At 41.8% G+C, this 16,444-nt stretch overlaps 1 protein-coding gene across 6 annotated transcripts in view; it reads right to left on the minus strand.

The window, feature by feature from the left end:
- Positions 1-3,142: 3,142 nt before the first annotated feature.
- Positions 3,143-16,444, minus strand: part of LOC122564861 (LIM/homeobox protein LMX-1.2) — a 201,681-nt gene continuing 188,379 nt past the window's right edge. For all 6 annotated transcript variants that reach the window (XM_043720224.2, XM_087998402.1, XM_087998401.1 and 3 more), the window contains one exon: positions 3,143-6,770. In XM_043720224.2, coding sequence (XP_043576159.1) covers positions 6,613-6,770 — 158 coding nt within the window. In that variant the 3' untranslated portion in view covers positions 3,143-6,612. The remainder of the gene's footprint in view (positions 6,771-16,444) is intronic.

Genomic DNA, 16,444 nt, shown 5'->3' on the forward strand with positions numbered 1-16,444 from the left:
AGATGTGATCTATATGGACTTCAGTAAGGCGTTCGACAAGTTTAGATCTCATGGAATAAAGGGAGAACTAGCTATTTGGATACAGAACTGGCTCAAAGGTAGATGACAGAGGGTGATAGTCGAGGGTTGTTTTTCAGACTGGAGGCCTGTGACCAGTGGAGTGCCACAAGGATCGGTGCTGGATGTTTTGTCATTTACATAAATGATTTGGATGTGGGCATAAGAGGTACAGTTAGTAAGTTTGCAGATGACACCAAAATTGGAGGTGTAGTGGACAGTGAAGAGGGTTACCTCAGATTACAACAGGATCTGGACCAGATGGGCCAATGGGCTGAGAAGTGGCAGATGGAGTTTAATTCTGATAAATGCAAGGTGCTGCATTTTGGGAAAGCAAATCTTAGCAGGACTTTTACACTTAATAGTAAGGTCCTAGGGAGTGTTGCTGAACAATTCAGACTGTTCAGTTTTTCAGACTGGAGACCTTGGAGTGCAGTTTCATAGCCCCTTGAAAGTGGAATTGCAGGTAGATAGGATAGTGAAGGCAGCATTTGGTATGCTTTCTTTTATTGGTTAGAGTATTGAGTACAGGAGTTGGGACAAAATGTTGCAACTGTACAGGACATTGGTTAGGCCACTGTTGGAATATTGCATGCAATTCTAATCTCCTTCCTATCGGAAAGATGTTGTGAAACTTGAAAGGGTTCAGAAAAGATTTACAAGGATGTTGCCAGGATTGGAGGATTTGAGCTATCGGGAGAGGCTGAACAGGCTGGGGCTGTTTTCCCTGGAGCATCAGAGGCTGAGGGGTGACCTTATAGAGGTTTACAAAATCATGAGGGGCATGGATAGGATAAATAGACAAAGTCTTTTTCCTGGGGTCGGGGAGTCCAGAACTAGAGGGCATAGGTTTAGGGTGAGAGGGGAAAGATATAAAAGGGAGCTAAGGTTCAACTTTTTCATGCAGAGGGTGGTACGTGTATGGAATGAGCTGCCAGAGGAAGTGGTAAAGGCTGGTACAATTGCAACATTTAAGAGACATTTGGATGGGTATATGAATAGGAAGGGTGTGGAGGGATATGGGCCGGGTGCTGGCAGGTGGGACTAGATTGCGTTGGGATATCTGGTCGGCATGGACGGGTTGGACCGAAGGGTTTGTTTCCGCGCTGTACATCTCTATGACTCTAAGTTCACGTTTTGTATAAACACCAGCATAGACCAATTTGGCTGAATGGCTTGCTGCTGTGTTGCAAATGTTATGCAACTGATAGAAGAATTTCTGTTTTCAACCACAAGAGTGCTTAACCCATGTAATTCAGCAGCACCTAAATCCCAACCTTGATTACCTTGATTATTCAGTCTATAGAGCAGGGCTTGGACTTATGACCTTCTGCCCAGGGGCAAGAATGCTTACTCTGAGCCAGCCAAATACTGAATGATACTGAAAGTTAACAGCTTCTTTGAAATGGATTTTGATGCACGGGGTATGACAAGATCGATTAGTAGTAGTTATTTCACTTCTTGGACCTTTGATCATATTCCATCTTCTGATTGTTGGTTTTGTGCTTTCTCATGAAAGAAATGTTAACCACTAACAACATTTTGTGTTTGGATGCATAGCACCAGTGAAAATAGTGACAAAATTAAAGGTGTTAAAGGCTGAATAAAACCAGAGAATGTTGACAATCAGGTTGGGCAGCTTTTCAAGGAAGATCAGATCCTTTCCAAATCTTCAGCAAGATTGCTGATAAAGTAAACAGATTTTTTTATGAACTTGTTCATATGTGCTATGACATGTCTGGAGCAGGTGGAACACGACAAGTCAAAGGTAAGGAACTATCATGGCACCATCTAAGAACATTGGCCTGGAGCTCTGTATTACAAGCCCAGTGACTCTGCAATGGCAACATATAATTGTAGCAACAAACTCAAAATATACCTTCTCGAAGAACAATACTTTTACACTTAAATGCTGTCCAGTTCCAGCATATCCCGCCCTCAGCAGTAAACACAGCCTTGCAACAACTTTAGCTCAAAATGTTTGAAAACATAATCTGTGTTTCAGGAGTTGTGTTCCTGATCAACAAATTTGCAATCAAACACCCTATTCTGAATATAATACAATACAGACCAAGAGCTGTTCCAGAGTCACATTGCACAATACTGTGGAATTGTCCATGCTCTCTATTACAAAATAGTCATATTTAGTTGCTTCATAAATAAAATCAAGGTTAATTTAACATGAAATATTCCCCTTCATCTTTCATTATTGGCTTCTCTTTCTAGTCTTCGGGCTGTCAGGGATATAAAAGGGCCTGGTTTAAATTCGAAATCCAAATTGGTTGATATAAGTTTGAAGAAAATGTTTTTTTTCTGGCCTGAGGTTCAAACTCTATAGCTCTTAATCTAGGAAGAGGGTAGCAAGACAGAATTGGTGAAGAATCCAAATCAATCTGTATTATTCAATCGAACAAGCAAAGCCCATTCCTATCACAGGTATGTGATCACTCTGCTACAGACTTTGCCTCTTACAAAAATCACCATGTCTTGGTCAACTGGACAGATAGAGAGACTTTGTAACAACACTGCCCGGCCTCTCTCTGCTGCAGTCAATCGTGACTCAAATCCAGTCAAGAGATGCTGACAATCGGAGTGAAGTCCATCACTTGGAAGAAACACAATCCTCCTCTCTCGTCAGGCTGAAAACTAAGGTAGACCGGGTCCGGGGGTAGAAAAGCTGTGAAAAAGTACATAAAGATTGACAAGCTTTTATCAAAAAAGATCAGCCCCACAGCAGCAGAATGATAGATAAATCGGGAATTAAGATAAGGCAGTGATCGTTAAAACAAATCTTTGAAGAGCTGTTGGAACTCATCTGTTCAGCTGATAATCAGATTTACAATTTAGTGAAAAGGCCACGGAACGTGCGAGCCGCAGCTTTGAATGCTAAGCTGTCTGACCCATTTTAAACAACCCAGGTGCAGCAACGGCAGTGACTGAAAGCCTTGGTGGAGGCATTTTTACCTGCAGTCAAATTTCCTTACTTCACACCTTTTTTGTCTTCCACAGCTGTGTTAGATAAATCAATTTCCACTTACCAATCCGGCAACTTTACAGAACACCAATGCAACGAGTATCACCGCGATTACAAGTTTCAGCCAAGGTTTAATTTGTGTTTTTTTTATGCATTATATTTTCAAACACATCATTTTGTACAGTGTGAACTTTTTTTTTCTTTATTATACAACGTTTCCATAGTTTAGACACTAGGATGATGAAACTAATTTTAATTGTCATATAAATACATTTCAATCTCTTTGCTTCACGGTAATTGGTAAGTGAGAGCAACTATAAAGTTACCCGGAAGTAACATATACAGAGAAATTACTGGAGAATGCAGTGTTACATATGCCAAAACAATGTGAGGTGGTTATTGTAAAGCAAGAGGTTGTACAAAAACTCCTTTTATTTAACAATGCCACAAAAATGAACTTGAGAAACACTAATAAATAATTTAAAAATAACAAGTAATTTAAATAATAAAATATGTTCTACACACAAATGCAAAGTCGCATGCCTGACGCAGGTGAGGAGGGGCAAGGGAGGAATCCAGAAACCAGAGCTGTCACTAAATAATGTTGCAAAAGAAAAGTCATAGATGCTACATATTTTAGCATGGGTTTGTTTGCAAGTTGGTGACAAGTATAGCAGACACAACTATAAAAATTCTACACTCAGTCTAACATAAATACAGAATATATAAATGTACAATACATACAGCCTTACTGAAATCATGGACAACCTTCAATAAAGGAGACAGAGGTTTGCTTGTCTTTTGTTCTAAACTACGGGGTACACCAAAATGTAAGAAAATTCACTGTACATAACTTTATACAGAATTTATATTATTCCCATTTTCATGTTTTTGTTTAAGACGCAGAACATATTCGGGTTATGACCCTCCCGGAATGGTTTCACTTCAAAGTTCAGCCATGGGAATGTAGGTGACAGTAATATCCAGTACTCCATCCAGTTTTATACACCAATTAATAAAGAGCAGAGAAACTGTTCTTCAGTGAACTTAGTTATCATTTTCATTTTACACTTGCTTTGAATGGACTTATGCACTTCAAGACTTTGTTGATATTGTTTTTTGACTTCCAGTATTCCAAGTCATTTTTCAGTATCAGTTAATAGTGGACAATTTTATAATCTCCAAAAATCGTATGGCATTAAAGTACAAATATACATAAGCGAGGAAGTTGACAGTAAAAAAAAAAATTTGGTGGTTGATGTGTTGGTTAATTTGTGCTTTTGTTTCTACTATTCTTAACAACTGGTCAAGAAATATATCTTTTAAACTGCTTCATATCAAACAGTTTCAGGTTTAAGGTTATAATCCAAAGTAAAATATTGCAGATTTGAAGGCATATTCTTTAAACAAATATGCTTTTTAAACCAGCTTACCATACTGAATGGAATCACAAGAAGTGGCAACCCAAATTATTAGTAGTTAAGTTTATGTGAACATAGTCACTGCAGCACTAACGGAACTCTCAACATATTGGCGTAATCAATCATCATTCTGTAAACTGTTCCTTCTGCTTTCCTCAATAGAAAATTCACTTTGAATGACAATGGAATTACTATATAATTTGATGCATGCATACAGTAAAGAGGCTGGTTTCCTCCCCAGGTACCTATAGAGAGCAATCATTGTATGGGAAGACTAATAAACTGTAGTTGCCTTGACCCACAACCTTCCAAGTCCCAATTGTATAATCAATGGCATGCTGTCTGAGTGAACACATCAAATGCTAAGGGTGCCTGACAGGAGTTTGTCAATTTACTTTTCGCTTTAAAGTATTGCTTCAGTTAAAGCACATTATCCTCACTTGAGCAATCATACTGTCCCATGGCAGTCCCAAAATGAGGTGAACAAAATCAGAAAGGTCAAAGGCTGCTTTCAGGCTTACTCTTTTACTGGAACTATCAGGTCAAAGAACAGAAATTACCATTAGATGGGATGAATCATGATACAAATGATGGTAATAGTACTTGTACTCCTACTCTCATACCTTTGAACTCTATCAGTGGAATATGTTTTGTTTCTGGGGTGCTTATGTTGTCTAATTAATATTAGAGAACAAGTGGCTCCCAGTTGAATTATAGGTCAAATGTTTCTTGTATATTTTGACTTGAAAAGATGAGGTTAGCTTTCAACAATTACCTTTGGTTTGTAATCTCTAAGTATTTACCACAGGGATACTGTGATACACTAATATAAAACAGTAATATTGGTGAAGTAAATGTGGACTGATTTCTCACACTATCTCTATAATCCCAATTATTTGGTGACATGATGGATAAAGAGCAGGGAGGGAGAGGGGCTTCATGTCTCTGCTTTTATACAATTTGTCAATTCTTGTCTCAATATTGCATAATATCTCTCCTCTTATCAACATATTCATCATTGTTGAATACTGAGCAATTTTGTTAATGGAATTAGTTATTGTGATCAGGAGGTAAGTTTCACCACAATAGAACTTCATTCATTGTACATTTTCTAAAGCAAAACTTTGGTTTCTTTATCACGGTTGGGGGATGCTTTGCCACTTCCACTAAACAACCTAAAGCTGGGCATTGAAACCACTTCCATTTACGAAGACTTTAATTTAACATTGTACATGGCTGCACATGGGCTTCATATTTGAACCTACATGATGTACAGCAATGTAAGCAACGTAATAGTGAAAACCAGTCTGACATGCTAAACTGCATGAAGCTACGCCAATTAATCGCTAACTTATTTTGAAATAGCAAGGTGCAAAATAATTCTGGTCGTCAATTTTGGCAGATTATCAACAGCCATCTTTGCAAACAATTTTCCCATTTCTTGGCACTCACGTGATGGCGCTGACAACAGAGTGAGTCACGCATTATTCCGCACTGTAGAATGGGGAAATCTTTTTCCAGCCATAAGCAGCAAATACTGTGAAAGGAAATGGCAGTGCAAACTTAAGCACTACAGTTTATAGCTTAATAAAGTGTTGGCAGTTACCCTGCTAGAGAGATGATTCATGCAAAACACAAGGGAGCTCAGAACAAATTAGTCTACTTGCTATTTTATGCATATGTATCTGACTAAGGTGAAAATAACATTTTCTAACCTCTTTTACATTGAGCGTATGTAAAATATTTTTGAGATCCAGTTGTTACCAAAACAAGTAATAAACAGAGAATGGCAGGGAAGAGGCTGAGATGAGATCCCCAAATGTTGATGTATATGCTTAAGAATAATAAGTTCTGGAGTATTTGTATAAAAACATTGAAACAATGGAATGCAGCTGCAGTCTCTATGTCCCGGTGCTTTCATTGATGTGCTGATTTGAATTCTATTGAATTTGTCTTTTTGTGTGTCACTTTCATTATCTTCTTGCTGTCAGTTTCTCGGCCACATGGGAAATAGTGGATAAGTTCATTATGAGGCAAGAATAAGGTAATATATGGCTGTACAGTTTTCTTTATTTAGTTTTTCCATTCTTCCCTGACCCCCCCTCCCCCCGATTTAAAGTCACCATAATACATCAAATTTCTTCTAAAGTCCTGCTGCTTTCACGAAGCAAAATATGAGTTCTGCATGGAGTACAGCCTGTCGATAGGATTTCCCACTCTAGCTTGCATGGGGTTAACTTCTGATGAGGCGAGAAAACAGTCGCTCAAGCTGGTGAGGGAGGTGTCGCTGTCGATATCGTGGAAGAGGGAGTCATTTCCTGGAATCACAAAATGAAAGCACTTAATTGACAGTATTAAATCACTTAAAGGGTGCTATGATGAATTTTCATTTTTAATGAGGCTTCATGACTTCTTTGTGGTCCTTGGATGCTCATAAAATACAGAAATCCAAAAAGCAATTGATAAATAATAAATAATGTATGAAAATGAGAAAAAAGAAATACAGGGATATTTCAACTGTGTCAGTGTAGGCATATGGAGGAACATAGAATTATACATTCTTGAAGAGAGCTCTTTTTCAAATATGTGGGTACATTATTAGACTACTACTTCCAGGAAACAGTATTTCCTTTTTGCACTGGTACACATTGACATCACACTGATTAATGTTATGGTTCCACTTGAGACCAAAATGTTACCATTTTTTAAATTACATTGAGGGAAGGTATGCAGAACAACACCTATTCGAAAGGCAAGATTCCCTCTATACCACTGAATCCAATGCAATCCTTTTGCAAAGAACATATTTGCATGTGAAGCAGAAGGAATCTGCAAATATGTTCATTACAAAAGATTTGCTATGGATTCAATGGCACAGAGGGAATCTTCCCCTATTTGTGGTATTAACATATTCAAATATAGCAGTACTTTTCCTCACTACTGTGCTGGAAAGGAGGAGAAATTAAGCTTCAAATTCCAAGTAGGTCATAGAGAAGAGGTTTTCCTAATCGGAGTTCTGTCACAATGTAACAGAGACTGACCAGAGATACTGATTGGTCATGACCTGAAACATTAATTCTGTTTTTCTCTCTCTCCATACTTGCTGAGTATTTCCAGTAATTTCTGATTCCAGCAATTGTAATGCCCTTGCTTATGGGCATGCAGCTGAACCTGGCTTTCAGCTAGGTCCACGTTTCTCTGGCATTACCAGAGATGAAGGAATCAATATTTCACTTGAGAAGCTGGGATTGTTCTCTACAGAGCAGAGAAGGAGAAGGGGAGATTTAATATAGCTGTAAATGAAGAGTTACAACTCCTGCTCATCCCCTCATGTGAACGTGAGGAAGTGATGATGTTGGCTCAGCATCATTAGGCCAGTCTCTAAAACTGCTGAGGGCAAGCAGGAACAGAAATTGATAACCTGGCCACTATTTTGAAAAGACTAATGAGTTTGTTAACAACCCAATTGTCTCTGATTATTCTGTGCCTGCTGCATTTGTTGGACATTCAACATGAGAGAGTCTGAGAGTGATTTTACAGCAGCTTTTTAAAAAAAACATTCATGGGATGAGGCATCATTGGCTAGGCCAGAATTTATTGCCAATCCCCAATTGCCCTGAGAGCAGTTAAGAATCAACCACATTGCTCGGGTCTGGAGTCAAATGTAGGAGAAAGTGAGGATTGCAGATGCTCGAGATCAGAGATGAGATTGTGGTGCTGGAAAAGCACAGCAGGTCAGGCAGCATTTGAGGAGCAGGAGAGTCAAGCCTCTTGATGAAGGGCTTATGCCCGAAATGTCGATTCCCCTGATCCTCAGATGCTGCCTGACCTGATGTGCTTTTCCAGCACCACACTCTGGAGTCACAAATATGCCAGACCAAGTAAGGACGAGTTTCCTTCTGCAAAGGACATTAGTGAACCAGATGGGCTTTTTTCCCAACAATGAACAATGGATCCATGATCATCATTAGAGTCTTAATTCCAGATTTTTATTGAATTTAGATCCCACTATCTGCCATGGCAAGTTTTGAACATTATCTGGGTCTCTGGATTAAAAGTCCAGCGATAATACCACTAGGCTATCACCTCCCGTTGTGACAAGAGGCTCAGAAGCAGAAGAAAAGACGTGTCACAAGCACCACAGCCAAATGTAATAGCAGATTCTGCCACTGAAGGTGACAGCACCTGTATGTTTGTTTTAAAAATAATTTGAGCTCTAGTGAGCCTTCAATAAAAATAAAAGGTTTCTGAGAGGAGGGGGCTTTTAGACTTGCAGCTGTGACCAGCTTCCTAGCCTCTCAGTCAGGCCTAGATTAGGAATGGATCTGCTGCTCAGGTAGGCCTCCTTGCCAGCAGACAGGCGCTGACTGACCATCTGATGTTTGATTGGACGGGCCGAGATGGCAGGGTGGGGGAGTGATTGGAACTCTCCGTTTCCTGTTCTGCCTCTCTCACTCTGGCCAAAAGAATGTAAAATCCAGCCCACAGAGTTAGTGGCAGATCAGGCAGGAGCAAAAATCACAAGCTCTGGTGCTGCTCCTGGCCTGGGCTCCGCAGCCACACCTCAGGCCCCTGACCCAAACACGACAGGCTTCCAAGAGTCCCAGGCCCCAGTTATTGGGCTATGATAAACTCTCCCTTGCCCCCTTGTCCTGGGCCCTATGATGGGGAGAAACTGTTTTTACTGATAAGAAGATCAGTAACCAGAAGACACAGATTTAAAGTCACACTCTAATGATACAAGGATTCTTTTTTACAAACCCAATGAGTTGTTTGGATTTGGGTTCACTGACTGAAAGGGTGGTGGGAAAAGATTCAATGGTCACTTTGAAAGGGTGTTGGATATGTGTGGAATTTGCAGGGCCATGGAGAGAAAGCAGCAGAGTGGTACTCATTGATAACTGTTTCAGAAAGTGTGTGCAGTCACAATGACCCTCCTTTCACCACTCTCTTTGAGTACATGAAAGTGAAAGATAAATGGGCTCAATTTTCCACTTCTCTCAGTTCTAATGAGGTCTATGGTCAGTTTTATTCAAAGTTTTTCTTTGACACAAGAGACTTTCCACAATTATCTGGGAACAGTGGTGGTACAATGACATTTGCAGGGATTGGGAGGGAAGGAGGAGAGCGTGGAGGGCTCAACACTAAAGTGACATTGAATTCCAATTGTTTCACTTCAATGGGTCATCAAGGATAGCCATGGGAATGCCAACTGAAACTGAAAAAACAAAAACAAAATCAACAGTGCAGCTTTCCAAAAAAGAATTAAATCCAGGAAGAAACATGTGCAAGAATACAATGGGAAATAAGCCGAATGTAAAATCTAAGAAAGCTTACGTCAAAATGTACATCTATCCACTGGATGCAAAATACTGCCAAAGCCTAGAATTTTATTGCTAGCTTACTTCTACAAGGAGTAAAAATGTCATTCTGAGTAACTGAGAAATTCAGGTCATCGACTAAAAAATGCAATTAGGAACTGACGCTTAGAGGGTGGAAGAAATCTAATAGGCACAAGCCAGATCATATTTAATCTAGATTGAACTTTGGGTCAGGGATACCCATAGTTACTATTCATATCTGAATTACAATGACATAACAAAATAAAGTTTCAGAATATCAGAATGCACCCGCACCTGTACATTCCTTGTGAATATCTCTTACTAATCCTCAATGGGAATAGTGAGGAAATTATGGGTTTTGTTTTACCAACCTTCAGGAGATAAAATGGTGATGGGCATGGGGGATGGGATGGCACATGTCATTTTTCCACTGCCATGCCATTTTGCCAGCTGTGGGGATAGGTCACAGACAGTCACTCCATCCAGAGCCCAAGTGAGCCACTTAGGCAGCCAATTAAGAGCTTCTTCACATATTGAATGGTGGCTTGGTGGCTCAGTGGTTAGTACTGCTGCCTCACAGTGTCAGGAACCCAGGTTTGATTTCAGCCTTGGGTGACTGTCTGTGTGAAGTTTGCACATTCTCCCAGTGTCTGCGTGGGTTTCTGCCAGTTGCTCTGGTTTCCTGCCACAGGACAAATATGTTTAGGCTTGGTAGATGAGCCGTGATAAATGCTGGTTATGGGGATATGGTGGGGGTTGGGTCTGGGTGGGGTGCTCTTTGGAGGGTCGGTGCAGATTCAATGGGTTGAATACCCTCGATCTGCACTACAAGGGATTCTATGATTTACCAGCAATGTCACAACCAGAGACTGCCAAGCCAACACTGGCAACCTCCCAGTGGATTTTAGGCCAGGAAGAGGTAGCTGGCTGGTGGGCAGTCCTTCTGTTCATACACTCTTTAGCAAGAGGAGGGGTCCTTGCTGCATTTGCCTCACTTGCAATGGTGCTGTCTGCCTTTATAGAGTCCACTCCATCCCCAAGTTAGACCAGGAAACCCGGTGGATGTTATCTACCTAGTCTTCCAAAAGGCCTTTGATAAGGTGCCTCACAGGAGGCTGCTGAGCAAGGTGAGGGTCCATGGTGTTTGAGGTGAGCTACTGGCATGGATTGAGGATTGGCTGTCTGACAGAAGGCAGAGAGTTGGAATAAAAGGTTTTTTTTGGAATGGCAGCTAGTGACAAGTGTGGTCCCACAAGGTTCAGTGTCAGGACTGCAGCTGTTCACTTTATATATCAATGATCTGGATGAAGCGACTGGGGACATTCTGGCGAAGTTCCCTGATGGTACGAAATTGGGCAGACAGACAGGTAGTACTGAAGAGGTGGGGAGGCTACCGAATGATTTAGATAGTTTAAAAGAGTGGTCCAAGAAATGGCTGATGAAATTCAATGTGAGCAAATTCAAGGTCTTGCACTTTGGAAAAAAGAATACAGCATGGACTATTTTCTAAATGGTGAGAAAATGATAAAGCTGAAGTACAAAGGGATCTGGGAGCGCTAGTCCAGGATACTCTAAAGGTTAACTTGCAGGTTGAGTCTGTGGTTAAGAAAGCAAATATAATGTTGTCATTTATCTCAAGAGGGTTGGAATATAAAAGTAGTGATGTGCTACTGAGACTTTATAAAGCTCTGGTTAGGCCCCATTTAGAATATTGTGTCCAATTTTGGGTCCCACACCTCAGGAAAGATATACTGGCACTGGAGCGTGTCCAGCAGAGATTCAAATGGATGATCCCTGGAATGGCAGGCCTAACATACGATGAATGGCTGAGGATCCTGAGATTGTATTCGTTAGAGTTCAAGGTTGACGGGAGATCTAGGAGAAACTTACAAGATAATGCATGGCTTAGAAAGGGTGGACGCTGGGAATTTGTTTCCATGGGCGGGGATACTAGGACCTGTGGGCACAGCCTTAGAATAAGAGGGGGTCAATTTAGAATGGAAATGCGGAGAGTTTTCTTCGGCCAGAGAGTGATGGGCCTGTGGAATTCATTGCCACGGAACAAAGTGGAGGCCGGGATGTTGCTGATCTGACCAATTTCTGACTGACCAGCACCTCTTGGGGTCAATGAACATCTTTGATAAGGACAGCTTCCCTTGCTGCAACAAGTTTTCGGTCGTTATGAATGAGATGTAGCCCTGGGTCCCCTTGACCACAGGAGAGAGTTGTCATTCATTTCCTAGTCCATGACTGTCATTTCCATCATCAGCACTAAATTCTGGTCTCATTCATTCATTGACAGTCTCTCTCAGACGAGGATGACTCTCTTCCACTCTGAGGGCAAATCATTGGTAATATAGTGGTTCGTATCCCCGCCTGTCACATGGAAGACCATGGTTCAATTCCCCGCCAGGGAGGACACTAGCTGGGAGAGATGATGGCTCAGTGGTTAGCACTGCTGCCTCACAGCACCAGGGACCTGGGTTCAATTCCAGCCTCGGGTGATTGTCTATGTGGAGTTTGTATATTATTTCCCTTGACTGCGTGGGTTTCCTCCCATAATCCAAAGACGTACAGGTTAGGTGAATTGGCCATGCTAAAATTGCCCAGTGTTCAGGGATGTGTAGGTTAGGTGCATTTGTCAGGGGTAAATACAGGATAATAGGGCAGGGGAATGGGTCTGGGTGGGTTACTCTCGGAAGGTTGGTGTGGACTTGTTGGGCTGAAGGGCCTGTTTCCACGCTTAAGGGATTCTATGATTCATAGGTGAGTGTACAGACTGATGCAGATACCAGAGACTCTGTCACATTTGGGGCAGAAGGTAGTCATGGGAAGGGGTGGATGTGGCATTGGTGTGGCAGCATGCTCCATTCTCTGAATTTGTCTGGCTTTAGCTTTTTCCCAACGGCAAGTCTCATGTGCTCAACGCCTTCCCAGATGCTCCTCTTCCACTTTGGATGATGTTGGGATTATGGGATTTGGATATCACTGCTAAATCAGCAACTATTGCCTATGGGAGAAAGTGAGGACTGCAGATGCTGGAGATCAGAGCTGAAAATGTGTTGCTGGAAAAGTGCAGCAGGTCAGGCAGCATCCAAGGAGCAGGAGAATCGACGTTTCGGGCATGAGCCCTTCTTCAAGAAGTCTCCTGTTTCCCGAAGAAGGGCTCATGCCCGAAACGTCGATTCTCCTGCTTCTTGGATGCTGCCTGACCTGCTGCGCTTTTCCAGCAACACATTTTCAACTATTGCCTATCCCTAGCTGTCCTTGAGAAAGTGGTCTGCTTTCTTAAACCACATATGGTGTAGCTACATGGACGGTGTTATCAGGGAAGGAGTTTCTGCATCCTGCATGACAATTCTTTCAGTGTCACCGATCGTTTCCAAGTCAAGATGGTATCTGGATCCAAGGCAACTTGTAGGTGGTTGTGTTCCCATGTAAGTGCTGCTGCCCTGTGATGAATTGCCACAAAGCACCTTGTGGAAGCTACGTACCATTGCCACTCTATGCTGATAATGAAGGGAATGAATTTGGTGGCAGGATGCCAATCAAGAGGACTACATTCTCCTGAGTGTTGTCAAGCTTTTTGAGTGTTTTTGAAGCAGCTATACTCATCCAGATATGTGAAGGATATTCCATCATAGACCTGACATGTGCCTTGCTGATGATTTAGTGGCTTTGGGGACTGAGTTACCTGATACAGAATACCTAGTTTCTGGCCCATTGTTGTAGCTACAGTATTTATTTGGCTGGCCCAGTTTTCTAGTCAAAAGACATTGACAGTGGATACTTTCAGTAAATGATAATTAAATTGATTGTCAAGGAAAGATGTTAGACTCTCTAATGCCTCACACCTCTTTGATGAATCATATATCAGCTCAGATCTGAATGTGGGCACAGACTGCTTCATCACCTGGGAACTGTAAATACAACTGGACATTCTGCAATCATTAATAATCATCACGTTCATATAATCTCATCATCATCCATATCATCATCATTCTGTTCATTGATGGAAGAAAAATCAATGGGGAATCAGTTAAAGACATAAATGCTTTTAGCCCTGTCCTGAGGAATCCCTGTAATGATATCCTGGGGTTGAGATGATTGACCTCCACAAGCCACAATTATCTTCCTCGGGTTCGACATGACCCCAACAAGTGGAGAGACATCCTCCCTGAATTCCCAGTAAAACGCCAGGTTTACTAGAGTTTGTTTGACATTTCACACAGTCCAATGTTACCTTGGCATCAAGGGCAGTCACTTTTATCTTCCTATTTTGTGAGGAAATAATGCTTTTGTAAAATCAGAACTTGATGAATTTCCAAATATAAAAGATTCTGAAAGGCAGGGAATGCAAAGACAAATATATCTATACTCTTGGACGGTACATTTGATGACATTTTAGTGCAGAAGTGTCCTTTCGGGGAGAAAATCTGGTATCCTCATCTGTTCTACCCTAGACGTGACCCCAGATACACAGCATCTAAAATTGCCTACAATGCCACTGGCTACAAAGTCTGATAATGGGAATAAAACCAGTGGCCTACCCAACATTGAGCAAAGGACCTGAAATAACAATGGAATACATAGCCCTTAGTAACAACTGGAGACTTGTACCTAAATTGGAAAAGTTGACTCATATGCTAAGGAATCCTGATTTTAGCATAATTTCCCAGACAGTGCTGACATATTCCCTGGATATGTGACATCTCTCCAACAGGACTCACCCAGCAGAAGTGGCAGCACAGTGCAATCCAGTCAGAAGGGACTTGCCCTGGCAGTCCTCAACATTGTCTTTGACCCCATGAAGTCTTACGGCATCAGGTCAACATGGAGCTGGCATGGTAGCTCAGTGGTTAGCACTGCTGCCTCACAGCGCCAGGGTTCAGGCTCGATTCCAGCCTTGGAGGACTGTCTGTGTGGAGTTTGCACATTCTCATTGTGTCTGTATGGGTTTCTGACAGGTGCTTCAGGTTTCTTCCACAGTCCAAAGATGTGCAGGTGAGGTGGATTGGCCATGGTAACTGGGATAGGGTAGGGGTCTGGGTGGAATGTTTCTCGGAGGGACAGTGCAGAATTGATGGTCCTCTTTCTGTCCTGTAGGGATTCTATGATTCTATGAGTAGGAAAATCTCTTGCTGATGACTCCACACTGCCATCCTTCAGCTGGTAAATCAATACTGTGCCATGTTGAACACCAATCGGAAAAAGCAATGAAGGTGGCAAGGACACAGAATGGATTCTGGGTGAAGAACCCATCACCAAGTGTGGCTTGAAGCACCACTACTGACCAAGTTGGCTGAGTCTTAAAGGACATATCTGACAGGCCACCTCTGCGAAAGGTGGTGGGAGAAACATATTGATCTCTATTCCAACAATCTACCTATAGTAGATGCATTTGTCCATAACTGTATGGGTAGGAGTGACCACTTTGTGGAATCAAAGTCCTGAAATACTCTCCACTAAGTTGTGCCACACCACTGAACATGATAGATCTTGATCTAGCAGCTCAAGACTGGACAATTGTGAAGTTCAGTGGGTCATCAACAGCAGCAGAATTGTATCCACTTAAAATCTGCATCCTCATGGCCTCAGGAGATCAACAGTGGCCCAATGTACAGGGCAGGTGTGCCATGCCTGGAGCAGCACCAGGAATATCTAAAAGTGAGGTGTCAACCTGGTGAAGCTAAAAAACAGAGCAACTCCCGTGCTAAGCAGCACAAGTAACATGTGATAGGCTGGGCTAAGAGGTGCCACAACAAACTGATCATATTGATGATTTGTAATCCTGCTACATCAGTTGGGAATGGAGGTGGACAATTAAACAACTCACTGAACAAGGAGGGGTCTCCACAAATATCCACGTCCTCAAAGCTGAGGGAATCCAGCACATCATTGGAAAAAACAAGACTGAAGCATTTGCAGCAATTTGCATCCAGAAGTGCAGCGTGGATGAACCTGAGTTCTCCATAATCACAAATGCCTTCAGCCAATTTGAATTTACACCACAAGAAATGATTGAAGGCCCTGGACACTGCAAAAGCTATAGGCCCTGAAAACATTCTGGCAGGATTATGGAAGATTTGTCTTCAGAACGAACCCTGAACCCTAGCCAAGCTATTTCAGTACAGCTACAACACTGACATTTCGCTAACAACATGGAAAACTGCTCAGGTATGTCTGTGAACAAAAAGCTGAAAAACAAACAAATCCAATTTGGCCCATCAGTCCACTCTAAATTTTTAGCGAAGTGAAGGAAGGTGTCATCGACAGTGGTACCAAGTAACATTTGCTCAACAATAACCTGCCCAACAATGCTCAGTTTGGATTCTGCCAGGCTCGTTCGGCTTGACCTCATTACAACTTTGGTCCAACACTGACAAAAGAAAATGAACTCAAGACTAGAAGTAAAGGTGGCTGCACTGAACATCAAGATGCATTTGACTGAATGTTCAATCAAGGACACCCAGCAAAACGAAAGTGAATGCAAATCAGAGGAAAATTCTCCATTGTTTAGAGTCATACATCGCACAAAAATAGGTGGTTATGGATATTAAAGGTCAGCCATCTCAGGCCCAGGACAGCTCTGTAGGAGTTCCTCAGGATAATATCCTAGGCCAAATCAACTTTATCTGCTTCATCAATGA

The sequence above is a fragment of the Chiloscyllium plagiosum genome, unplaced genomic scaffold, assembly GCF_037043375.1.
Source record: "Chiloscyllium plagiosum isolate Xiang-an unplaced genomic scaffold, Cpla_swu_hap1 HiC_scaffold_21, whole genome shotgun sequence".
Lineage (NCBI taxonomy): Eukaryota > Metazoa > Chordata > Chondrichthyes > Orectolobiformes > Hemiscylliidae > Chiloscyllium > Chiloscyllium plagiosum.